Below are 26,472 nucleotides of genomic sequence, written 5' to 3'. Positions count from 1 at the left end.
GACTGTATCAGAGGCTATTTTCTGGTCACTAAAAAACACACTATTTCCCTTCAGTTGCTAGTTTAATTACTTATGCTAGAAGTCTTACATTAATTCTGTTGCATGTGCTGAGATTGAAGCTGACTTAAGTTTTATCTTTTTTCAGACCATAATTAGGTGCTATAATCTCATGATTCACCCAAAAAAAATCTTCCTTTGTTGTAGTATTTCTTAAACTTTTTCTTCAGCTGAGTAGGTAAGTCGTAAATGTAACACACAAAATTGAATGACTTACTGTTCATTTACTACATTTCAATTTCTGTTATAGTGTGATTTTCTTATGGGCATTAATACTTGCCGGTAGACAAGAATGGAATACAGCTGTTCACATAACATTGGTGAGGCAAAAATAATGGCAAGTGAAAATTTTCAAGCACATGACTGACAATTCTCATCCTATTGCAAACTTCACTGACTCAAACAAAACAGTAATTCTACACTGCCCAATATGCACAACTTTCCTGCTGTTGGGCATTTATTTTGTTTATGAGGAGTATGGTAGCCTGATGTGAAACAATTTTTTCATCTATCAGAATTCTGCCACAGTTTATAAAGTAGTGGGTGTTAATAAAATCATCCAAACTTTTTGCCCTTGCTTTTTTTTCTGGACTGTATGTGCAAGGTTTCAGAAATTAACACTAGCACAGAACCATTATTTGATGTGAGACCACAGAATATCTTAAGAAGAGATTATATTTTAGTTGTTTCAACATATCAAGAGTGAGTTCATTTTTGTTGAGGGTAGAGGAAGGAATCAGTTGGGCCTTGTCAAAGACATTCTACGTCTGCTTGCATACTCCGAAAGCAGCTGTATTGTGGGCGGTGGAGGGAATCTTGTGCCACTAATCAGTCATTTTCTTTCCTGTTCCACTTCCCAATAGACTGAGGGTGAAGAAAAGACTGTCTCTGTACAAGTTCCAGTTTTCTTATCTTTGTGGTCCTTATGTGAAATGTACATTGATGGCAGGAGAATCATTCTGCAGTCTGCTTCAAATGCCAGTTCTCTAAATTTTCTCAATAGTGTTCCATGAAACGAACGTTGTTTTCCCCTCCAGGAGTTCCCACTCGAGTTCACAAAGCACCTCTGTAACACTCGCATGTTGATCGAGTCTACTGGTGACAACAACAGCAATCACCAAGTCATTCATTGATATTATAATAAAATGTGTGTTAATCAGTCATGGCATTTCATTTAGCTACATATCCTCATTGGCACCACTGAACCATTGCGGTACAAAAAATTATACAAGTAAAACCAGATGTGGAATACTATGTCTTCATAGAAAAATACTACCCCAATCATCGTTTATTGATTGTGCTTGGTCCTAAATGAGACAAAGTTAAGTTTTATCACACAAAGTCATACCATAAAAACAAACTATTAAGAGTATAGCAGTTGACTCTGGGATGAAGCTCTTTTTGTTATCACAATCTCTGTTACCACATAGAAAACATGTTAATTTACCTGAGAATACGATGTCTGGTGTGCCTGCTCCTGTCCAGCACACATTCTTCCAAATAACTAACACATATTTCTTCACCTGGAGCAATATCTTCCAGGGCACACATTGCCAATTCAAAATTGCTGTATGGGAATGTTGGTTGTGCATTAGGTGTGCAGCTATGATTACAAGCACTCTGGAGAGTATAAAGTGCAGATCCTTCATTGTTTAGAAAACCACCACATTCTGCAATTATACAGAATATTACAGCCACACTACACTAAAAGCAAGTAGATTTAAAATGATGTCATACTGTGGTACCAACATTTTCCTGCTTGCATAAGTTTATGCTAGACAATGTGTTGTTATTCTGCTGTTTTCCTCTGTTAAAGAACAGAAATGGCAGAAGGAAAAATTGTTTATTACTATTTAATCTGCTCTTCTGTGTTAGTAAATAACTTGTAGGAACCTGAGGAAAACATTAAGACAAAACATTACACTTAATCACTTTACATCCAGGGCTTCAGTCTCTTTTACTAAGTATTTAGTCTTAGTTTCATATGTTCAGAATGACAAGTTTTATCTGTTTCTAACACACAGCTCTGCTCTGCTGTTCCTTATATTAGATTTCATCGTCATCCACAAGAATATGGCCTTTATGGTTATTAAAGAAACTCAGAACTCATGACATTAATGAACAATATGTTTGCAAGGGTAATTTACCCTGACGAACTGATTATTGTTCTCTAGTGGAAACAGTCATTTCCATCTGAACTAGATAATCCAGGAAATCACTGCACTACAGGGGTACAACATAATAGAGAATTGAAACCACACTTTATACTAGTTTATCCATTCATATGATCATCATATTTTGTAGATCCCATCTCGAAGGTGGTGTGGAATGAGTCAAGGTAGCTATGAAGACAGTAAAGTATCTTTTAAAAGCTTCATTAATGATGCCATGTAGGCCACCCTATTTCAGCCATCATCAGGCAGCAAAATAACTGATGATGGCCAAAGTAGAGAGAATATAAAACACAAACTGGAATTAGCAAGAAAAGCATTTCTCAAAAAGAGAAAATTGTTAATATCAAATATAAATTATATATCAGGAAGGTTTTTCTTAACATGTTGGTCCGGTGTGTAGCCTTGTACGGAAGTGAAACACAGATGATAGTCCAGGCAAGAAGAGAACAGAAGTTTTTGAGATGAGACATAGAAGAATGATGAAGATTAGATTTGTAGGCGCACGCGCGCGCGCCCACACACACACACACACACACACACACACACACACACACCACCTCCCCATGCTGCACCTGTCAGTTTCATCAGGCTCATGACAATTGGCCACCAGTCAGAGCTGCCGGCAGTAGCGGTCACGAGTGCCTGAGGTGTGCTTCCTTGTGTAAGTGCGTGTGTTTGTTTTCTTTACTGAAGAAGCCTTTTGCCTAAAGCTATAAAGCTTTTGTTGTGCCAGTCTGCAACTCAACTGGTCATCTTTATGATGAGCAGCAATTTATCCTTTCCCTAATACTGTTGATATTCCAACCTGGAGTTTCCATTGTTTGAGAGGAGAAAGGCTGACAGACACATCCTGAGGCATCAAGAAAGAATCCATTTGGTAAATAAAGTTAAGTGTATGGGGAAAAACTTCAGTAGGACACCAAGAGTGGAAGCATGTTAAAATGGCAGTAGTTATGCAGACATGACAAGACTTGCACAGGATGTACCAGCATGGGAGAGCTGTATGAAACCGGTTTCTGGACTGAAAATTACTGCTGCTACAGTAACTGTGACATCAGCATTTCTTTAACCTTTGGCAATGATTTTTGAACACGGAAAATGTCAAGTTGCACCGTGTTCAAAATCCATGTTAAAACTGTACTCTCTAACTGGCTGGTTAAGTTAACTCATGGGTCAGTGGAAGATAAGTGCATAAATATTGCAGTAGGACTATGTCTAGGACACTGGTTGAAGGCAGTTTTACCATAAAGAAAGTTGTTCTATCATTCAGTTAAGAAAAATAAAAGGCTTATGTCAGTATTAATTAAATTCACAGGTACATACTGGCATCATGGGACAAAAATTAAAGGCTGCCCAGAAAGTTCAAAACTTAATGCTTTGTCATCTATTCCTCTGATAAATTACCTGAACAATAGCAATGTGGCAATGACAGTAGCCATTCATTCATCCATCAGTCCATCTTTTATAGACATACTGTGAAGGAGAATCATCAGGGAAGCAGAATGAATCAGTAATATATTAAAAGTGGCTGCTAGAAGTGGTAAGAATTCTAGAATCTTTGAAGAGATGTCTGCATGATGAGCTATGATCTTTACGTAGTATCCTACTGCTGAATATTATGTAATGGGTACTCTTTCTTCACTAAACTTCCACAGAAAATAGTCCTTAATATGAAATGTAGGATCTTTATCAAATATCATAGAAACACCAAGTGAGATAAACAATAGCAAATCATTATTACTGGGAAAATAATTGCTTTTTCCATAATAGTATCTTTCAGGCTAACTGACCAGGATACCTGTAAAGATAATGTTAAGCATATGTATAAATATGCTCCTCAGAAGTGATATAAGCAGACTATTATTAATGACAACAGTTAATGCATTTTGCAAGAACAGTTGGTAAGTGATGATTCAGTTAGGTAAAAACCCACATTGACCTTTTTGTTAACAGCCTGACAACTTAAAATCGTATGATAAACAATACCAACTTTTCAAACAATGGAAAATCCAACAAAAAGACTGTCACAAATAGAGCTTTAGGCCTGTAATGCCTTTGTCAAAAATACACACACACACACACACACACACACACACACACACACACACACACACACACACACAAAAACTGCAGTCTCAGGCGACTATAGTGTGACTACAGTTGCTTGAGACTGCAGTCATTTGTGTGTGTGAGTACGGAAGGAAAACATGTAATAGATAAGAATTGTTATGAACTAAAACATGTTCTGATTAAAACTTTATTTAGCATGTTAAAGAACATTGCATTAAGGCGTGTCTTAAGATTTATCATTTTTTGTATTATTTGTAGCATTAATTCATTGGGTACAATGATGCATTAATTCAATGTGTACAATATTGTTCCCAATATGTATGTAATTGTACTGCTTGAAAAAAAAGAAGAAAAAAAGAAAGGAAAAAAATTATGACAAGTATTTGACAATATGTACATTTACTATGAGTATCTCAAACAAATCCCAGAAATACTGTTGTACATATACAGTGTAGTTATTTTTATTTTTTCTTAGAGGTCTTGAAAATGGAGCACTCTCATTTGTTGGCACACATAACAAGAGAAGAAAGAACTCAACAGTTGTATAGTTAAAAAAAACCTCATTAGTTCAGACTTCATTAAACCACACTGGCTACTTTTTGGTCCCTTGAAATTTGGTTAAACGACATTCCACTGTACGCAAGATTATGTTCCATGGAATGAAAGTGACTGTGCTGAAGGTTGCAAATGGGAAATATGTCCAGTTGATAGAAAAATGTATTGCAACAATAACTATTAGTAGCAATACACAGCCCTTCAAATTTGTCATTTTACTAAAATGTAGCCAAAATGTTACTCTCAGTTGGAACTTCTTTTAAGGTATCATAAGTGGTCATAGACAGGAGAAAATCAGAGAGCTCCATATTGACGAAGCTATTCCAGTAAAGACACTCACAATGAAGAGTGCTCTGGACATTTGTCTGCCATTGAAGACACTGTTATCATACTGTCACCAATGAGATGAGTTCTAGTCGTCAATCTAGACAGTCACACTTAAACCTCTAGATGTCAGACATTCAGATCAGTACGGAACGTTTTATGTTGATAGTGTGTCAATCAAAACACCGATTTAGTTCATGCTATGTCCTGCCGTCTAGTAGAACATGCATAAACAGTAATTAAAAGTAACACCAGAACTATGGAGGACAGGAAAATCTTATCAGTGAGTGTTTGTATTGTAGATGTCAGTGTGAGTGAGTTGGTAGAGCATGTATGTTGTTGTACGTAAGGTCCAGTGTTTTAATCTTACTAATGAAATTTTTTTTAACTGTTGACATGTGAAACAGTTACCAACATTTTTCTGTCATGTAAAATGACTTTTCAGAGTTAAAAGACCTGTTTGGAGTGTACATCACTGCTCTTTTGGCAATCTGCTTTCGCTTTGTTAGTTGAAAGTAGCAAACCTGTAGAGAACATTTGTATAGGTAGGTGAGGTGTTCTGTCAGACATGTGAGACAGAACAGACACTACTCATGATGAAGCAGTTAGTGCATTTGTAGTTTCACAGAATAAACATAAAAAATCAGAACAGTAGAACAAAGAAACAATTGCAGCATACTTCCGCACACGTGATGCAATTGTTTCCTTATTTTTCTGTTCTGACTGCATATTCTATAAAACTACAAATGTAATCTACAGGTTTACTACTTTCAAAGAAAGCAAAAGCAGACAGCCAAGAGGAGATTCCTGTAAATTCCAAACAGCACTTTTATATGTCGTAAACATGATGTCCCATGTAACACTTTCATACACTATGCGGTGGAAAAAGTTGTCATTATTTGGATTTGAACCCAGGACTTTTGGTACAGTGATCTAATGCTCTACCAACTTCACCACAGACATTATATACAATACATCCTCACAGATACGGTTTCCACGTGCTCCGTAGTTATGGTGTTACTTTTAATTAACATTTACACACATTCTGTAGGATGACAGTACATAGTATGAACTAAATCAGAGCTTTGGTTCATACTGTATTGACATGCACCGTTTGGTACTGACCTGAGTGTCTGAAATCTGGAGATTTGGGTATCAGTTAAACTATGAAGCTTTTGTTGATTGCCAGAAGGATCTCTCCCAACCAAGGAACAATATTGTCAAGTATTAGCCATTCTGCACTAATTTTTGGATACTTTCAAATCCAGATTGGAGAAGAGATAGTCTGACTGAACAGCACATAATTTTGGAAGAAGTGAAGAAAATGCTGCAGGTCATCACTGAATCTTCAGTGTGTGCTCTGTCCTCTCCTGTAGTCCTTGTGAAGGAGGAGGACAGCACGTGGCATTTCTGTATCAACTATTGATGACTAAATAAAATCACAAAAAAATGTGTCTAGATGTCTAATCATTATCACGTATTGAGGACATACCAGACTTCTTAAAAGGAATGAAGTATATACCAGCTGTGGAACTGCACACACGCTGCTGGCAAATCCAGGGTGACCAGGAAGAGACTACTTCGTAACACCTAACGGGCTCTACGATTTCCATGTTAGGCTGTTTGGACTATGTAATGCTCCAAACATCTTAGACAGTACGATGGAAAACTTGCTTTGACACCTTAAATAGATTATATATATTTGCTATTTGGATGACAGTGCCATTTTTTGAAGGTAACTAAAGAACATCTAAGCCATTTGACAACCATGTGAACTGTGATCAGACTACAGGCTTGCACCTGAACCCAAGAAGTACCTCTTTGTCACCAAAGAAATAAAAATTGCGAGGCATCTAGTAAATGATGATGGCGTCAGTTCCGATTCAGAGAAAGTAAGAGCAATCACTGATTTTCTGATTACTTGGCACATTTGTGATGTGAGAAGTTTTCTCATATGTGCTCGTACTACTGGTGATTCAAAAAGGACTCTACACCAAGGCACAGCCCCTGTGAGAACTGTTGCAGGAAGTCATGACATTTTCCTGAAGCAAGGTGCAACAAAGATCTTTCTTCGTCCTTAAGGAGGTAGTAACATCTTCTCCAGTCCTAGCATTGTATGACAAGAATCCCAAGATAGAACTCCACACTGATGCTGGCAGTTATGGGATAGGCGCAGTTCTAGTGCAAATTCAGGAAGGTGCTGAAAAGATGATTGCTTATGCTTCGAGTACTCATGAAGTCCCAGATGACTTACTCCACAAAATAAGAAAGAGTTCCTTGCAGTTGTTTGGGTCATCAACAAGTTCCGACTGTGCTTATTTGGCAAACCATTCATCACACTCTATGCTGGTTTGATTATCCCTAACGACCTATTGGACTGACTGGTGAGACGGGCACTGAGGATTCGGGAGTATGTCACAGTGGTATACAAAATTCGATACAAACTCAAGAACACTGACTGCTAACAAGGGATCTTTTGGCAGAACACAGCAGCATGGATGACGTTTTAGTCATTGCTGCAATAAAAAAATTCCAGCTGCACAGCAGAAGGATGGGTTGTTGTGCACTGGACTGTTTAAAGTATTTGTATTATGAGTGTCTTTTCATAACTGTCAGTATTGTTTTATTGATGGCAACAAGTAAAGAAATTAATGCAAAAGTGAGAAATATGTGACTTTCAAAGATGACATGAAACATTAACATCCAGCAAGGGTCAGTCCCATCTCCGATACCCATGAGATTGGGCTCTTCATCAAGTTCTAGTGGTAGCTCAAAGGCAGGACCGATTTAAAAAATAATCCAAGAAATTACAGCTGAAAAAATCATTAGTTGAAATAACCAATATCAGTCAGCCAAAGCAAGAGAGTATCTCAGCGGTTTGTACCCAACAATGAGCAGTAAAACTAGCAATATAAGTGAACCTCCACATAAATATGCTGTCCCAGAGCTGCACACAACTCTATGCTTGGCAAATTAAATCTGTAAAAGTCTCAGTTCTGTTTGTATGTTGGTACTTATAATACATGTACTTTCAGTGTTAACTGTTGTAAATCACTGATGACACTTTCGGACATGGACTTGATTGTGTTTACTATGTCAAAATATGAACGTTTACTATGTCACAATATGAACAATATTTACGATAGAAGATGATCAGCTTACCAACCACTAAAGGAACAAATAATTAGAACACAGTGGCAACACAAACAAATTAATTATAAAATAAAGGTTGGACACGTAGGTTTCAGGTTTTTTTAATGTCCTTTCAATGGGATAAAGGGGAGGATAGAGAACAAGAGAAGATAGGTTTGTGTGTGCAACACATATCTTGATCAATAATTTCAAAATCTTTTCTTTTTCTCATACAATAATACATTTTCTCAGCCCATTTCTTATCTTTCCCTTTGTCTTCAAAAATAAATTTTCATACTTTCCACTGCTGGTGATTCACCACATTTGTAATTGTGTATTTTCAATAGTTAGAAAATGATCACAAATTTAAAAAATGAAAGGCAAGTCATATATTCTGGTATAAAATCCCATAAAAACATGGGAAAAGGTGCAACCAATTATCGTTTTTCTCTTAAATATCTTTTTCTGACTATATTATCTGTTCTGTTACAAATTTATGTTGAAAACCTGCATTCTGCTGCTTCCTTTACAGTAAAGTTAATATAATGGTAACATTTACAACGATAGTCACAGGTCTAGTTATAAATTGCGAAATATTTATTCACAAACTTATTAATTCACCATTTTGTGAAAGACCATATTCCTTTTATTGCTTTTCTATTTTACTATGTACAAGGGTTGAACGAAAAGTAATTTCTCCACCTTCATTAATTGTGTTTGGATGGGAATATTTTAATAAATCAAATGCAGAAATAATCCTTAGAATGTGATCTTCAATTACCAATATTTACTTTTCCACATAATCACCAGACAATTGGATATGTTTCTGCCAACGATGAACAAGTTTTCTGAAGCTATCACGGAAGAAGTCGACACACTGTTTCCGCAACCACAGTCTCACAGTTCTCTCAACATCTCCATCAGAAGCATAATGATGTCCCCACAGATTGTCTTTCATTATCGGGAATGGATGGAAGTCAGATGGTACTAAATCTGGACTGTATGGAGGATGCCGTACAGTGGTGAGATTCAGTCTCTTAAGTTCTGCTGTGGTGGCGCGTGAAGTGTATGGTTTGGCATTGTCATGCTGCAGGAAAACATTTCCCTTTTACTTTTGGTCTCTTGTTAGCTATTGTTTCACAGTTCACAGTGTTGTGATGTCACACTCTGAATTTATTGTCGTTCCATGATCAAGGAAATCAACATAGGTAACACCACCTGCGCCCCAGAACGCTGTGGCCATGATTTTTTGAGGGCTGCGTCTTGAATTTCTTTTTCTGGGTTGAGTGTTTGTGTCGATATTCCATAGACTGAGGTTTTGTCTCTGGGTCGTAATGGAATACCGACGTTTCATCTCCTGTTACAATTGAATGGAGACAGACGTCACCTTCATTCTCGTAATGCAAGAAAAGTTCCTGGCAAATTTCAAGTCTGTGCACTTTCATTTCAGGAGTCAGCATCTGGAGTACCCATTGTACATAGATCTTCCGATAGCCAAGCAAAGCAATAATGTGATCCACACATTCTTGTGAAATGCCAATTGTGCTTGAAATTTCTCTCTGAGTGATATGACGATCATCCTGAATCAATCTGTCAACATTTTGCTTGTGGAACTCAGTGGCTGCTGTCACAGGACGTCAAACTGTTTGTTTGTCATTCAGGTCTGATGTTCCCGCCTCAACATCTTTAAACTTACTTGCCCAATGACGCACAGTACTCACATCAACACAATCACCATAAACTGCTTTCATTTTCTGATGAGTCTCCTTTCGGGTGACACTTTCTGCTGTCAAGAATTCAATGACTGCATGTTGCTTAAATCGCATTGGCCGCCCGCCTGCGCAGGGTTCCATACTTTACACTGAAACAACACTATTGTTCAATGCTAGGGCTTCCCGCCAACTGGAGCTGTAGAGAAGAGACTACGGAACAAGCCAGTACCTGCCACATACCAATGCTGCTAACTTTGAAGAGTTACGAAGGTGGAGACATTACTTTTCAGTCAACCCTCGTAATTAAAAACAGAGATAGAAAGAGTAAGTCTGGATTTCTCCTTTCTGTTTTGTTACATTAATAACAACAGAGAAAGCAATTAGTTTGAATCATGTCCTGGCACCAGTTTTTTGATCGCCTTTACAGCTGTAACATCCTCTCTTACTTTAAACAGTTGGTCTTCCAAGGCAGAGAACACTTCTGGCTGTACCACTGAACTGAAAACATCTGACAAATTCAACGAATTTAGGCTTGCCTTTTCAAAACTGTTATTAGCACGATTACTGACTGAAAATTAAGGAGGAGTATTTACAACCGCAATTACGTGTTCTCACTCCTTCCTTATGCAGTAGAAACTACTTCATTGTAATGTTCTCACAGAATATCCGTATCTCTCAGGCCGTGCTTGTCTTTCCAGTCTGACCTTTTAGTATCATACCTGTTCCTTTCATATAAGAAGGCCAAAAGGTTACAACTGAGTTAAAATTTGTCCACCTTTCCCATATTTTACCAGATAAGCACCAGGTATTTCCTGAATACATTAATTATAACATTCTTCCACTGGAAAGAAACAAGGAAAGGCTCACACAAATTACACTGATGTGCAAAATGTAAGGACAAAACTAACTATAGCGCGATGTATCACTGCCAAGTAACACAGATCGATGAAACTTGGACCATGCATAGACTGAGTTGCTACAGTTTAGTACACTAGACAACTGAAACAGGTATGCAATCAGCCTAACAGAAATGACACTTTTATTCTAAGACAACATGTACACTAAAGTCATTGTGATTTATGTTCGTCCTGTGGACTTTACATAAGATGGGACATGGTTCTTAATTGGGTATGTGATAACCATGGACAGCAATGCATGCTCTGCAACGTACTCCCATGCTGGTCACAAGATTGGTGAGCAGTTCAAACAATGATGCAGTACATCTTCCCATTGCGTCCCACATATGCTCAATTGGATTTAAGGTGGGGAAACCGACAGGTGAGTCCATTCACTGAATATCCTCTCCTTCCAAGAGCTGCTCTACCTGCTCTGATTGATGCAGTTGTACACTGTCACCCATAAAAATGAAGCCAGGGCCAAAAGCACCCCTGGAGAGATGCATATGGGGAAGAAATACAGTGTCACAATAAAACTGCCAGGAGAGTGTACCATGTTCAAAGATATGGAGATCACTATGCCTACGCAACATCATTTCTCTACACACTAACACCTGGACCACCACAACAATTGTGTTCGACAGTGTTCCTGGGTTCATTAAATGTTACCACTTCTCACCATATGAGGGTACATAATGCATCCAGGTGTTATGATGAGGGGAGGGCATGCATGTGCATACTGATCCCCAAATCTTAGAGAATGACTGTATCGTACAGTGCAGGTGGAGCAGCTCTTGGAACTAGAGGATACTTGGCAATTGGACTGGCTTGCTCGTTTTCTGACTTAAATCCCATTAAGCACATGTGGGTGCACTGGGGAGACATACTGTAGCATGTCCAGATGCACCTTTGTAATGTCTAGGGAGTCATCATAAATAGGAGTGACTTCTGTGTAGTTATTGTCTTTGAATGAAAGTGTCTTTTCTGTTCATCTTAGTGTGTATTTATTTCAGTTACCTTCTGTGCTACAGTGTAGCAGTTCTTTCTATGCATGGTTGAAGTTTCATTAATCTATGCTACTTGGCATCATGTGAATGTTACTTCTGTCTTTAAGATTTGCACAGCAGTCTATTTATTAGAACAGAAATCTTTACAAGAGCAGAGTGGACATTCATTTCAGCCATATACTGCATTGATTTCTAATATTCCAGTGCCAAAAACAGAAATAAGAAAATGAACCTTGGAAATCAGCCAGTTTGAAGATATAATTACCACAATGTGATTTTGCACCACAATTTTTAGTAATTATAAGAAAGGTCTGCAGACATAACACTATTAAACTCTCTGATGGTCTTTTGCAGACAGTAGCCCCTTCATTTTGACTGTCAGAAATTAGTCTTAGAATCTCTCTCTCAAAAATAATTCACACTTTGTCAGTGATACAAGAAAAGTACGTGTACATATACATCTTGGACAGTTTCCAGCCTCTGGCCGGGTCTGTATGGAACATAGGCCTCTCCATCGTCTTCTGTCTTGCCACCATCTCTCCATCTTCACCTTGATCCAGTCTTCGCCTTTCTTCTGGACGCATTCCTCTACTCCTATCAGCCATTTGTCTCTCGGTCTTCCTCTTGGTGTCTTTCCTTCCAGTTTCATCTCGTGTATCCTCCTTGGTACCCTCTTCTCCTCCATTCTCTTAATGTGTCCATACCATCTCAGTCTTGATTTCTCTCCCACCTCCCGTAATGGTTCCACCTTCATTAACTCTCTGATCCAATCATTTCTTAACCTGTCTATCTTTGTCACTCCAATACTGTTTCTCAAGAATTTCATCTCACTAGCCTGTGCTTGGCTTTTCTCTCTTCCTTTTATAACCCAAGTTTCTGATGCATATGTCAGGATCTGGACATAGTATGACTGGTATATATCCTTTTTACTGATTTGGGGTACATCCTTGCTCCATATCAGGCTTCTGATGCTCTCTGAAATGCTCCTGCTTTTCTCCCCTGCTTGTTTATTTCTCTGTCGTTTTTTCCATCTTTCTGTATCAGGCTTCCTAGGTACTTGAAACTCTCCCATTTCCTCAATCTTCCCCCACCATACCAAAAGTACTAGTACCGAAAGAAAATTTATGTCACATTTGTAGGAACTGAATAGAACAATTCTTGAATCGATTGCAGCACCATTTTGCATGACAATTTAGATATTATAAAGTAATGTGCCTGTGGATATTGCATTCACTGACAGAGTAAGGAAGCTGTGCAAGTGGATTGCTGTTGATTCATGCTTGAAAAATCGAATGGGGCATACAGTAAGGAAACACAGGATACAATGACTGGTGGCAAGATGTAATAATACAACTATGAAACTGAAAACAAATGACAATACATTTTTTTGTTGCTGCTTCAATGAAAGCTCACTTTATTCTTCATTAAGACTGGTCATCGCTTCCTCTTGACAGTAAATGCTTAGTAACCACTGAACGCTTTGTAAAACCCAGTATGCCTATTGTAATTCTTTCTTGGAATTTAAAGTAACTGAAATCAAGTATAAGTCATTTCATTTTGAGTTGTGACAACACACCACATCACATACCAATGAACTGTCAATATTTTGTGAATGGAAAATGTGAGAGTGCTGGTTCATTCACTCTAGTTACTTGACCTTGTATTCCGTGGCTTCTTGTTGTCTTAAGAACAAAGGAAACATATAATAGCACCATTTATATTGTATAAAAATGTAGCAACCTGCATCACTGTTTTGAATGGGGTTCTCTGAATGTAAGTGTCGACTAGTGCACTCCATACAACTCACAGTTTGAGAGAACCGCAGTTATTTAGCAGCATCAATAGTGCCACAAGAAAGTCCATATGTCATATTTTCTCAATGCACAGTTTGAAACATAATGTTCTTTTTCATCTTCTGCTACAGTTCTGTGCGACAGAGAAGAAATGAGTGGGAGTGATGACTCTATTGTATCTTGCATGCTCCTTGATGAAGAGAAAGAAAAGAAAAAAAAACTAACATAAAAGATTTTGGGTTTGCAACACCCACAGCAAAAGATATGGTCCCTCCCTGCCTCCTCGACAATACAGGCAACATTATTTGCTGGTTGGCTTGGATGGTGTGGCCTAGCACACACATCCTCATTGTAAACACTGCAGAGAATATGAGAATGTGATTTTTTCGACTGCCCTAGTGAATGCATCCTTAAGAAATGGGAGAGTAACATCTTTTGCAAGTGGTTCTAAGGAATGGAAAAGTGTGTTTGTGCCCATAGGCATATTGATAACTGTAATTTCTAATCATTGCAAAAATTCATTATAATTATAATTGATATTACAAAAACTTACATGGTCTATAAGATTTTTTACTACCTCAAGTTAATGTGTAATGTTAAATCTGACAGTTTGTTGTTGTTTTCAAAGCCTTAATGTTTCTCACCTATCCTGGCACAGCATAGTATCATAGTTTTGATTTCTTATATGAGCAGGCCTGTAAACACAAGCATATTTGGGATCTCCCATAGCCAATAAAACACAGCACTAATAAATTTGAAGTGCTGCAGGCTAATAAATATGATGTAGTGCAGGCAATAAAAACCAAGTTCTGAAAGGATCACTTTCACTACCACAACAATCAAAAGGTATACTAGAGAAGTGAAATTATAGAGCATCAATAATTATGGCACTAAGCAATATCTTAATAAGAAATCTTGAAAGAAATTACCCAATTATAATACTGAGCTGTGTTCTAAAATTATTGAAACTAAAAATGCTTACCATCATCAAGATTTGTATAGAGTTCATCAATGAAAGTATCAAGGTTGTCCCTTTCTTCTTCAGAAATATCCAGCATGCCAGTATTCTTAACCCATTCAGTAAGAGGACTTGTACCAACTCCCTGGCTGTTTGTCCCCACAAGTGCAAACAATGATCGAAAGCCTTCTGGTGTAAACCACTGTGGTGCATGAAAAGACGAACTGATTTCAGTATTTAATTTTTGTTCTTAATGACATCTGTGTAAATATGAAACATACAAGGAAAGGAACAACTGTTATTTAGTCAATATACTTCATAATGACACTGCATACATTACCATGTACTTTGAAGGAGAAAGAGGTTTACTCATGGATTTTCCATTTTAAACATTGAAATCAAGTTTTACACACATGTACAATACGGAAAGTTCTGGCCGCTAGTCACCATACAGAGGAGGCATTGAGTTGCAGATAGGCACAATGGAAAAGAATACTAGAAATATTTCAGCTTTCAGGCAAGTCATTCTTCAGAAAAACACACACACACACACACACACACACACACACAGCAACTGCCTCCAGGTGCTAAGGCCCAGCTGCATTCTTTTTCATTGTGCCTGTCTGTGACTTGATGCCTCTTCTTTGTGGGGAGTAACAATCTATCCTTTCCGTATTGTTATTCTCTTCTGGACTTTTAGATTTAAAAATAAAATAATCAAAAGTGCATCTGAATATTATTTGAGGCTGCAGAGGAATAACCAATTACTCATTGGCAAATCAAGCAACCTCAACAAGTAGTAAAGCAATCCCAACAAGTAGTAACAAATAAATTTCTAGTTTCCAGCTTACAGATCTGTAAAAATAGTTCCCTAACCCTTTCCCTCCACATTTTTACTCATACCTCTAGTTTCTGTCTAGACTATCTTTTCTGTTATTAATTTACTGATTGCCTATAGCACAATCTAACTACTTCAAAGGTGAATTTTAGCTGTTTGAGGCTTGGAAACACGAATTTGCATTCAACAAACTTACATATAAAATGTTTTTCCACATTTTCCAGCCATTAGACTAGTTTTCATAAGTTTTTCTAATGGAATGAATCCACAACAATGGGGAGTGCCCAGTGATGTACGCCCATTAACAAATATAATTTTGACAACAACAATCATACGGAATGTAGCTGTGTAAGAAATGAGTGAAGTTTTGTACACTCTAATGGGAAAAAATATATCTAAAAAGAAAGATGATGAAACTTACCAAACAAAAGCGCTGGCAGGTCGATAGACACACAAACAAACACAAACATACACACAAAATTCTAGCTTTCGCAACCAATGGTTGCCTCGTCAGGAAAGAGGGAAGGAGAAGGAAAGACAAAAGGATATCGGTTTTAAGGGAGAGGGTAAGGAGTCATTCCAATCCCGGGAGCGGAAAGACTTACCTTAGGGGGAAAAAGGACAGGTATGTCTGCTTGTGTCTGTGTATGTGTGGATGGATATGTGTGTGTGTGCGAGTGTATACCTGTCCTTTTTCCTCCTTTTTCCCCCTAAGGTAAGTCTTTCCGCTCCCGGGATTGGAATGACTCCTTACCCTCTCCCTTAAAACCCATATCCTTTTGTCTTTCCTTCTCCTTCCCTCTTTCCTGACGAGGCAACCATTGGTTGCGAAAGCTAGAATTTTGTGTGTATGTTTGTGTTTGTTTGTGTGTCTATCGACCTGCCAGCGCTTTTGTTTGGTAAGTTTCATCATCTTTCTTTTTAGATATATTTTTCCCACGTGGAATGTTTCCCTCTATTATATTCATATCACTAATGGGAAAAAAGACGCACCATGAAGAATTATCCAAACAGGATGGAAATCAGTAGGTGTGATGTACAAGTACAGACAAACAAATGATTACAGTTTCAGAAAAATTAGGTGATTTATTCAAGAGAATCAACTTCACAAACTGAGCAAGTCAGTAACACATTGGTTCACTTTTCGCCCCTATGCAAACTTGGCTTGGCTCTGATCAATAGAGTTGTTGCAAATCCTCTTGAGGGATACTGTGCCAACTTCTGTCCAATGGGCACATTAGATCATTAAAATCCCGAGTTGGCTGGAGGGCCCTGCTGCCCATAATCCTCCACAGGTCTCATTTGAGGAGAAATCTGGTGACCTTACTGGGCAAAATAGGATTTGGCAAGTCTGAACACAAACAGTAGAATCTCTCACTGTCTGCATTATCTTGCTGAAATGTAAGCCCAGGATGGCTTGCCATGAAGGGCAAGAAAAAGGGGCATAGAATACATTGATGAACTACTGTGCTGTAAGGGTGCTTGAACTACAGGTGACAGTCAGGTCCGTATCCCACTGCTGTATGGGACATCTCCAGATGTGTTCGCTGGTCACTGGAACTCAGTTCAAAATGGGACTCATCACTGAAGACAACTGTACTCCAGTCAATGATATTCCAGGCTGAATGTGTCCAACACTGGCAAATGGGCTTGTTGGTGTACAGTGGCAAATGGTAGATGGCACAAGGGGTGCTATGAGCTTAGCCCCCCTTTCTGTGAACCACCTATTAATGGACCTTGTGGTCACTGAAGCACAAGTTGCACATCCAATCAGTGGTAATGACAAATCTGTGGCTCTGAGTGCCTCTCTGACAACTCCTCAGTCCTCGTACTGTGTTATCTCTGTAGGTTGATGGCTTCCTTCTTGATGCTGTGTTCGGCTATGGTTCACACATTCCTGCCAAAACTGTAGAATAGTGGCATTTATCCTGTTCAAATGTTGAGCGAATTGCCAATTACTCCAACCAGCTTCTTTGACCCCAATTACATCACGTCCCTCTCAAATCCTGATGTCTGGGTATATTGCTCATGTGTCTATTTGCAAGGTGCAGTTACTGTCCAACTGTGTATATGGAATGAAATTCGCAAAGACTTTATGCCCTGATATCAATATGTCCACTGTTTACTATCCTTGGCTGCTATGCGCTAAAACTGCACTTTAGCATCACGCATTCATCCATCAGCCAACAAAGTACAGAATTTTCATTTTCCATTGATATGTTTATAAATAACAATTTGTTGCCACTTTGCATAGCTCCTTTGTGGTGCATCTTTCTTTTGTCTTATAGTGTATTAGAATCTATTAAAATGGTGACCTATCAAATCTCAATGAAATATTGTAAGTAAAGAAACAACATTTACAATGCACACATGAATGTAAACGTTTGAAGGAATGTACTCTCAAAAAGATATGTTTTGAGGCAACAGTTTGTTGGCTGGCATGTCACAGAAGGGACACCATTCATGTCAGTGTGTTGCGCCATTAACATTAGCATCATGGGCGCTATAGTTTTGACTTTATGCACTAGGAGTGCATAAAGGGATGAGCCGGCCTGCAAGTTAAGTAAGTATATTAATCAGGCCCGCAGGTCACCAAAGATTGCCCATGCCTGTCCTAAAGAATCAAACTCCCATGTACAAGACAGCCTCAAATGTCTTATTACTTTACGTATGAGTTAATATGTGAGAAAAAGCTCACAAAGGGTCTGAAATTATTCTTGAAGTTTGCTGAAAGTGGCTAAGTGTTCTCAATATGAAACACTGGATGAATATATTCTGGGTAATTTTCACTCTATTTTAAGCGAAAGCTAGTTTTTTTACACACCTCAATGTTTACGACATAATCTCTCCTGAACGATATGTCATAGAATGCTATAATTTTGCAGCGACATTCAGTGGTATTGAGGACACTGTTTGCAGACTATGTCACACCTAAAGTTGGTAGTAAAGAAATAATAAACTGCTGTATGTCTGATGCTGAAGTTTTACTTCATGAACAGCAAAAATATAGTAAGGGGTAAATTTACTTCTTTCATCACTTTCTGAGCAGTGTCAGTGAGAAAAAGTTTCATAAAGGTTTGAGATTGTGTGCAAAATTTGCTGGAAGTTGCCAAGTGCTCTCACCCTCAAATGTGAGATGAATAAAATCTGGCCATTTGCGTTCCATCAGTTATGCTGCCTGAAGACAAACAAACAGTTTCTAAGTGTAATATTTGCCTTATTGAGTTAAACTTTTAACGTAACAGTATTATCAGAGTATATGAGAACTCTAAATTTGGTCAAAATTATGTGAATTATTGAAAATAAAATTTTCATTGCCCCTGGAAGGCATTAAATACACAAACTGAAACAGTTAAGAAACATTAGCTGTTTCCACTCCAGTGTTGGATATCACCTAAAATAATGATTTTCCACTGTGGCTCCAATACCTGTTAATATCCAACATGCTCTATTTGTTCCTTTTTCACCTGCTCTGGTGTCACAGGTAGTTCAACACATTTGATCACACAGTACTAACAGAACAGATAAAAAATCTACTCACCAAGCGACAGCAGGACATGCACGTAGGTTACACTTATGCAAGCTTTTGGAGCCAGTGGCTCCTTCTTCCAGCAGAAGGGGAAGGAATAGGGGTGAAGGAAAAGGACTGGAGAGATTTAGCAAAAGTAGTAGATTTCAGAAAAGTCACCAGAACTGTGGGGCAGGGGAGACTTACCAGACGGGATAAGGAGGAAAGATTGATTGTTGGGGAGAAGGCTCCAGACACGATTTGGAAACCTCTGAACTTTTAAGGTAGAAGACGATGTAATATGCAAGAAAGACATTACTGTTAAAACATCGTGCACAAATTAACATGAGTCAAAAGTTAAGTGCATTGCACATAACAGATGTGGGAAGGGGACAGCAAAAAAAGACAGGTCAGAAAATGAAAGATGTAGAAAACTAACCCACCTCGCCTTAATTTACATTAATTTTTGTCTCTCTGCATTTCTTCACAGTAACTATTCCATTTTAGCTTTCTTCATCTTTCATTTTCTGACCTGTCTATTTTTCACCATCCCCCTCCCACCTTTGTTAAGCACAATGCACTTAACTTTTGAGTCTTATTAATTCATGCACAGTGTTTCAGCAGTAATCTCTGTCTTGCATATTATCCTGTCTTCCACTTTTTAACTCTCAGGTTTTCAAATCTCCTACGGTGCAGCCCCCAACAATCAGTCTTTCCATCTCATCCCGTCTGCTAAGTCTCCCATGATCCGTGGTTCTGGGTGACTTTTCCAAAATCAACCTATTTTCCTAAACCTCTCCAGTCCTTTTCCTTCACCCCTCTTCCTTCCCCTTCTGCTGGAAGAAGGAGCCACTGGCTCCAAAAGCTCACATAAGTGTAACTTTCTTTTATGCGCATAATCTTCCACCGCTTGCTTGTTGAGTAAATTTTTTTATCTATCCAATTACATAGTATTGAGTGAACAATAGATACAACAAGTAGTCAGCTCTGTTTACAAAAGGTACATACTTACAACTGTCCAAGAGATCGTGCCCTTTTCACACAGTTTTTACTTGTGTGAAGATGGCAAGCAGAAGGAGTATAAATTAGAATGGTACTTTGGAGTGGCTCCTGGAGTATACAGGGAATGAAGGAGAGTTTACTGATGAAAAGTAGTAACAAGAATTCCTTCCTCTATGCAGTAATAAAAGAGTCCCAGTGACTCTGAAGTTGCTGCAGCTGAACACAGTAAAAATAATGTACTGTCTATTGCATATAGCTGGTAGCTTTATCATGATGGTGACAGTCTGACAACTGGAATCCACAGTTCTTCAAATAGCTTTCGCAACAAAAGAACTTGGACAGTCACAGTTATTTTCCATTCTTGCTTTATTTGTGAAATTGTGACTGCAACAAATGTGTACAAGGCAGAAAAAAAAATCAGAAGGTGACTTCACTACTATCATCATCATCATCATCATCATCATCATCATCATCTACAGTTTCCAGCTGCTGGCCAGGTCTGTTTGGAACATAAGCTTCTCAATGGTTTTCTATCTTTTAACCATCTCTCTGCCTCCAGCTTGATCCAGTCTTCTCCTTCCTTTTGCAAGCAGTCCATCTCTATTTCAGCTACAAGTCCTTGGTCTTCCTCTTGGTCTTTTCTCCATTCTCTTTAATTTATCCTCCTGGTGATCCTTTCTCATCCATTTACTCCCTGTCGACTTCATGGGAGACAGGCAATAGTTGAGGTAACAGACTGTAGAGTGGCAGTACAGTGCCTGTGCTCTGGGATCACTATAGGAGATGTGAAGGTCCTGCAGGAACTCTGAAAAGTGATGGCCAATGGAATTCTCTGATGAAGCTACGATAGGCCCAGCAAGCCAGTACTGGATAATCTCTTTTTTTTCAGAAACAGAAGGCGACTTCACTATCAAAATATACAATATGGTACTCATAACAACGTGAGCCATGAGATTAAAGCATTTCTAGGTGTAACACAGAACATGACTAAATTCAAAGATGAAATTAGGATGGCTATTCTACCAATGATTGGTTAGACAGAATCCCCATTCTTTGAGGGCGTTCTCTCTCATTTCTGATTTTTCCAAACATTCTAGATGCTGTATTTGTTCTCACCAGTCAAATCCCAAGGTAATGTATGCACAAGATGCAGAAAAGTGAAGATTGTTAGTGAATATATTGATAATATATATAAAGAATTTTTGCATCACATAGAATGTGGCTACCGATATGAGCACAGAAGATTTCATTTATAGGTTTTGGTTAAAGTTAAAGAAGCCTCTGATTCAGAAAACAGCTGGCATTTTCTCATATTCTATATTATGGTAAGATGAAAATTTGTCCTGATTTACAGTTTATGTCTCTAATACAAATTCATTTGGCACAAACTCTGCAAGCTTGCACTGGTGATTCAGGCTTTTACATCTACACTGGCTGGTTCCATACAATCTCTCAGTTTAGGGAACTGCATAAAACAAAAAGACATGCAGCAACAATTATGCCACAGACGAAAGATTTTCTAACTGATTTGAAAAAGAAGAAACTTAAGCAGTATGAACTGTGTGCAAATAAGTCTAATGTGTAAATGGCATGTCTATCTTTCCATCCAAAATGTTCATGACAGTGCTATGTACACTCTATTGTTCTCAACACAGTTGATCACTGATTGTGAAAGGAAACAGCCAGTTCAGTTTGAAAAGCAAACAAGGTTTGTGAAAGGATTTAAACTGAGTTCATAAGATCATGAAAAAATAGTTTTTCTGGTTTACTGAAGTTGTCATTACAAACAGCTACAATCTTTTTTCATTTGATAGGAAGGAAGAGGAAGCATGTAAGTAATGATATGAACAGAAATTCAAGAAAAAGGAGCAAATTATAACAAAGTGGATTGGTGGTTAGCAGCTTCCACTGTGAGTCATGTAAGGTCAACTTCATCCTGCTTCAAGAAGTAACACATGGGAAGTAATTATAAACAAAACTGAACAAAAACAGTTATTACTGTATGTACCACATAGCAAACAATAAAATATTAGGATGAGCTCATATTTGTGCCTTTCTTATTTAAAACTACCCGTTCTTTACAGGTGATCAGTAACACTCTTTCTCAGCCAAAATAAATATCCGCAGAGGAGAACACTCTTGACAGCATAACTAGGAGTGGAAAGCATTAACAAACTGGAGCAAAGGATACCTCCAACTGATTGGCAATAACATCCCAAGCAAAATATTGTAGCAGTACATATCAGTGAGAGACAGGAGCAAGGGCCCATCAACAGACTCAATATTGCATTAAATGTCAGGGCTAAGTTTTACATGCATAACACCAATTTACAAGATACACACCTGCTCACAACACGGATCATACAAAGCTTCAGTGAACATCCCTCGCAAGGTTTCCAGTTGCTCTTTATACTCATCACCAAGTAACTTGTGAGCAATTTCCTCTTCATCATTCACTGTGCGATGGCAAAACTGAAAATAAATATTGATATATAATTAAGCTAAAAAAGTATAAAATGTATGTTTCTTTGACTGCAGACACTACAAGTTAATCATTATTAAAGGTCTCATTTTAGCAATGTCAAAAAGACAATTTAAACAATTACTGACAACAAACTGATTTGTGTATGTTTTATTCCTTCATCATAACTGAGGTTTATGTTTCTCATGAAGCAAGTGTTTGATACTTTGATGAGACATATGTTTTTATTTTACCACAGATCTGTCAAACTTCCACACCGAAATCACTGAAAGTTTTGCAAGTAATTCTTGTCTGTTGCCACATTCTTGTATGAAATTAAGATATGACTTTATATAACAGTTGATTAATGAGTGTTGAGAGAATTCTGGGAAAATTTGGTAATACAGTCTCATTTATGACAAAAGAGGCTACATATTTTACTATATACCCCATTCACAATGAATACTAAATAATAGAAAGACTAGGCATGTCTGCTGTGGTTTCTTAGATCTTTCCTGCACTCACCTACAGTAGTTTGACAAAATAAAAACTAATTCAGGGTCCTAGGGAGTCCTACAGAAACCTCTGCTTGCAACTGAGAATGCAATCCAGTACTGTGTCACCAATTCCCTCTATAACAATAGTAGAAACTCCTCAATAGAGCAACATGTAAAATAAGGGAAAGGCAACCACTCACCTACAGCGGATTGATTTGTGGCACATAGAAAAACATAACAGAAAGCAATACTCACACTAGCTTTGAGCCTTTGCTATTTTTTCTAAAACGCGCACGCACACGCACACACACACACACACACACACACACACACACACACACACACACACACACACACACACACAGAGAGAGAGAGAGAGAGAGAGAGAGAGAGAGAGAGAGAGAGAGAGAGAGAGAGAGAGAGAGAGAGAGGGGGGGGGGGGGGGGGCAAGATGAGGCAGTAGGAAACAGGTTAGTGTTTAAACCAGGGGGATTGTGAGAGTGCAGGATATGCTGGAGAGGATTCCCATCTACTTAGTACAGAGAAAGGTGCTGGAAATGAGTAACCAAATGGTCAATATAGTAAAGCAACTGTTGAAATTGTATGTGTTGTGGTGTACAACATTTTCAGCAAATGGATGGTCAAGTCTGCTGTTTGCCACAATTTGGCAGTGGCCATTCATATGATGGCCAGATGGTTACTTCTCTCTCTCTCTCTCTCTCTCTTTCCCCTCCCTGTCTCCTTCTTAATTTCCACCTTCCTCTTCTTTCTTTCCTCCTTCTCTCGATATCTCTTACATGTTCTACTCTCTGTACTCTTTTCACTTTGTTGTGCAGTTGCTGAGTCATCTGCCTCACATTATCCAGCTATCCCCCCCCCCCCCCCTCCTTGCTTCACACATCCTCCCCTAACCCTCCCCAACTCCTTCTGCCTGGACAACTGCTCTCAGCAATCGATTATCAGTTATCAGTTTTACCACAAGAGTATGCATTTGGGTGTCTGTGTGGCAGTGTGTGCGAATGTGTGCACTTTTAGCAGATAAAGGGCAAGAGCTTGAAAGCTAGAGTGAATACTGTTTTCTGTTACTTGTTTCTATGCAACATACATCAGAGTTGATGTATAATTACATACACACTATACTGCTTTTACCACTGCACAACTGCCACTTCTGACAAATTTCACAGATTGTAAACATTTTTAAAGAGATCTCACCTGCAAGAAGAGATTTAGAGCACCTTCCTTATCCTTTGCTTGACGCACAGTAGCCACCATTTGAGCAAGAAGCATTATAGATGCTGTCTCTGGAGGATAGTGATACTGCCTGAAGAAGATAAATACTCATTAAAACAAATAATTATCACATGGGTTTTAATAACATGCATATTTAAAAATCAGGTTATTATATCAGCTTGTTCTGTACACAAATAGTATGGATTGTTAACAAAGATTCTAAATGGCACATTGTTATTCTCCATTATTTGACAATTTCACCTAATTTTGTGTGCAGAGACATTTACAACATACATCCTCAAAAACCAACAGGCATCGTGCAAGATGCTACTCATCTCGTGTCTCCTTTTTTTAGGATGGTGCCTAAAACTTACTTTCTCTAAATGTATCTTTCTCCACACAAATAGTATAACACAATTCCAAGTATGTAGGATGATCTTCTCCAATTATTTTATCATCTTGAGAAAATAAAATTTCACTTTTGTATAGCTGCTATTTCCTGAAGTCTATGCAGTTTATTTAGAAGTACTCGAGTAAAGATCTGTTTTCTGCAAGGTATTTGATGATGTTCCCTACCAGGGTATTTGGCACATTATATCCACATCTTTCACAATAAAGTCTTATGAAGTGAGACAACATTATTGTTTGTCGAGAAAAGCAGTGGAATATGAAAAAAATCATAAGGCACCCTCTGTTTTACAGTACCTCAGCTGGATTCAAATTTGTTTCCTCTTTGTCAAAACTGGAGATATAGGAGTATTATTAACAAAATTTTTCCTTTACTTTACTTAGAAAATGATTATTGTCTGAGAGTTTACTTATGCTGCATACATTAATAATATGTCATATAGTGGCTGCACCTTCGCCACTGTCTCATCATGTAGTTCACATTTCGGAAACTTGTTTACTGTGTTTCATGTTACTGATCATATTATCACTCACAAATATTTTTCACTGTTAATAAATCAATTATGTTGCGGGGCAACATTTATGACAGGCCTTTGAACAGAAGCAAAATATCTGCCTATGACAGAGTTACTCTCTCAGTGCCTGAAATTTTCAAGGGCCAGAAAGGAACTGAAGCAAAGATATGGGAGAACAGAACTTCCAGTGAATAAGAATGAGGTTTTCCAGTGTCTCCTTGCTGGATCCAGAGAGTCCTCAGTCATTAGTTTCATAAATATCACCATGCCATATTTCAATAAGTGCAGACCTCGTGACAGTCAACTCTGAATGGCAGCTTCTTTCCACTAAAATGACTAATAGGCATTACGGAGTGATCAAGATATCTGAAAATTGTAATTAGTAGGTTTATCAAAGCAGAAGCTTTGTATTCATGATATAATTAAGTTCTTACATTTAAAATGAATGTGACTAACTTCCTCTTCATGGGTTTAAATAAATTTCTGATCATTAACTTTGTAACAGTCGTATTTCCTCTAGCATTTCAAGTTGAAAATACACTTGTCACAAAGTAGCCCCACCCACAGGGACAAGATAAATTTATATGTGATATTGCAGATAGTGATTTGAGCAGTACATGCACAAATGTGGAACAACAGTTACTTTAGCAATGGACTCACTACAGTGACAATGATTACATTCTGTCAAGATTAATCCTATTTTACATTACTCCTGAAACAATGTTACTTACACAATACTAAGTGCTATTGTTTTGTGCAGCAATATTCAGAAATCTATTTATATTTTAACAAATTCATTTGAGTTTGTTGCAGTCATTTAGTAATTAACTCAGTCTCTTTGTTTCTAGTTCTGCAGCTGCATATTATATAACGACTTTGGAACATCCCTGTTCAAAAATTTTGTTTTTATGGTCTTACAGCAAAATATTTTGATGTACATTTCCTACTGTTCACAGCTATGATTAATAAATGTTTTGCATATTTCTGATTGATCACTAATATTCTCATTTTTGTACTGCAGAGGTATATCATGAGCTCTACCATGTTTATAGACTGACTGATGACATTCTTGATAACACTTTTTTATCTCTAGTGAAACTCTGAAACTGTACTGTGATTCTACTTCTAATAATTATTATGTAACTTAACACGTGGTGGAGATGCTGAGTCACAGATAGGCGCAACAAAAATTCCTTCCTGGATTTTCCATTGTTTGATATTATATAACTTAATTTCCTTCCACAAGATGCTGTTTGTTATCAAACAAGCTGCTTATCAAAATATTATATTTCTACTTGTGATATAATTGGAAAGAGCTTTCAAAGAAAATGGTGA

The 26,472-nt window shown here is 37.9% G+C and overlaps 1 protein-coding gene across 3 annotated transcripts in view; it reads right to left on the bottom strand.

The window, feature by feature from the left end:
• The window catches only part of LOC126473817 (histone-lysine N-trimethyltransferase SMYD5), an 83,696-nt gene that overhangs the window by 5,356 nt on the left and 51,868 nt on the right, over nt 1-26,472 (bottom strand). For all 3 annotated transcript variants that reach the window (XM_050101140.1, XM_050101131.1, XM_050101147.1), the window contains exons 6-9: nt 24,197-24,305; nt 22,370-22,498; nt 14,703-14,880; nt 1,505-1,727 (exon numbers count right to left, since the gene is read on the bottom strand). In XM_050101140.1, coding sequence (XP_049957097.1) covers nt 1,505-1,727; nt 14,703-14,880; nt 22,370-22,498; nt 24,197-24,305 — 639 coding nt within the window. The remainder of the gene's footprint in view (nt 1-1,504; nt 1,728-14,702; nt 14,881-22,369; nt 22,499-24,196; nt 24,306-26,472) is intronic.

Source organism: Schistocerca serialis, chromosome 1 (genome assembly GCF_023864345.2).
Source record: "Schistocerca serialis cubense isolate TAMUIC-IGC-003099 chromosome 1, iqSchSeri2.2, whole genome shotgun sequence".
NCBI lineage: Eukaryota > Metazoa > Arthropoda > Insecta > Orthoptera > Acrididae > Schistocerca > Schistocerca serialis.
The sequence above is the reverse complement of the archived record's forward strand: the minus strand, read 5'-3'. Positions and strand labels throughout refer to the sequence as shown.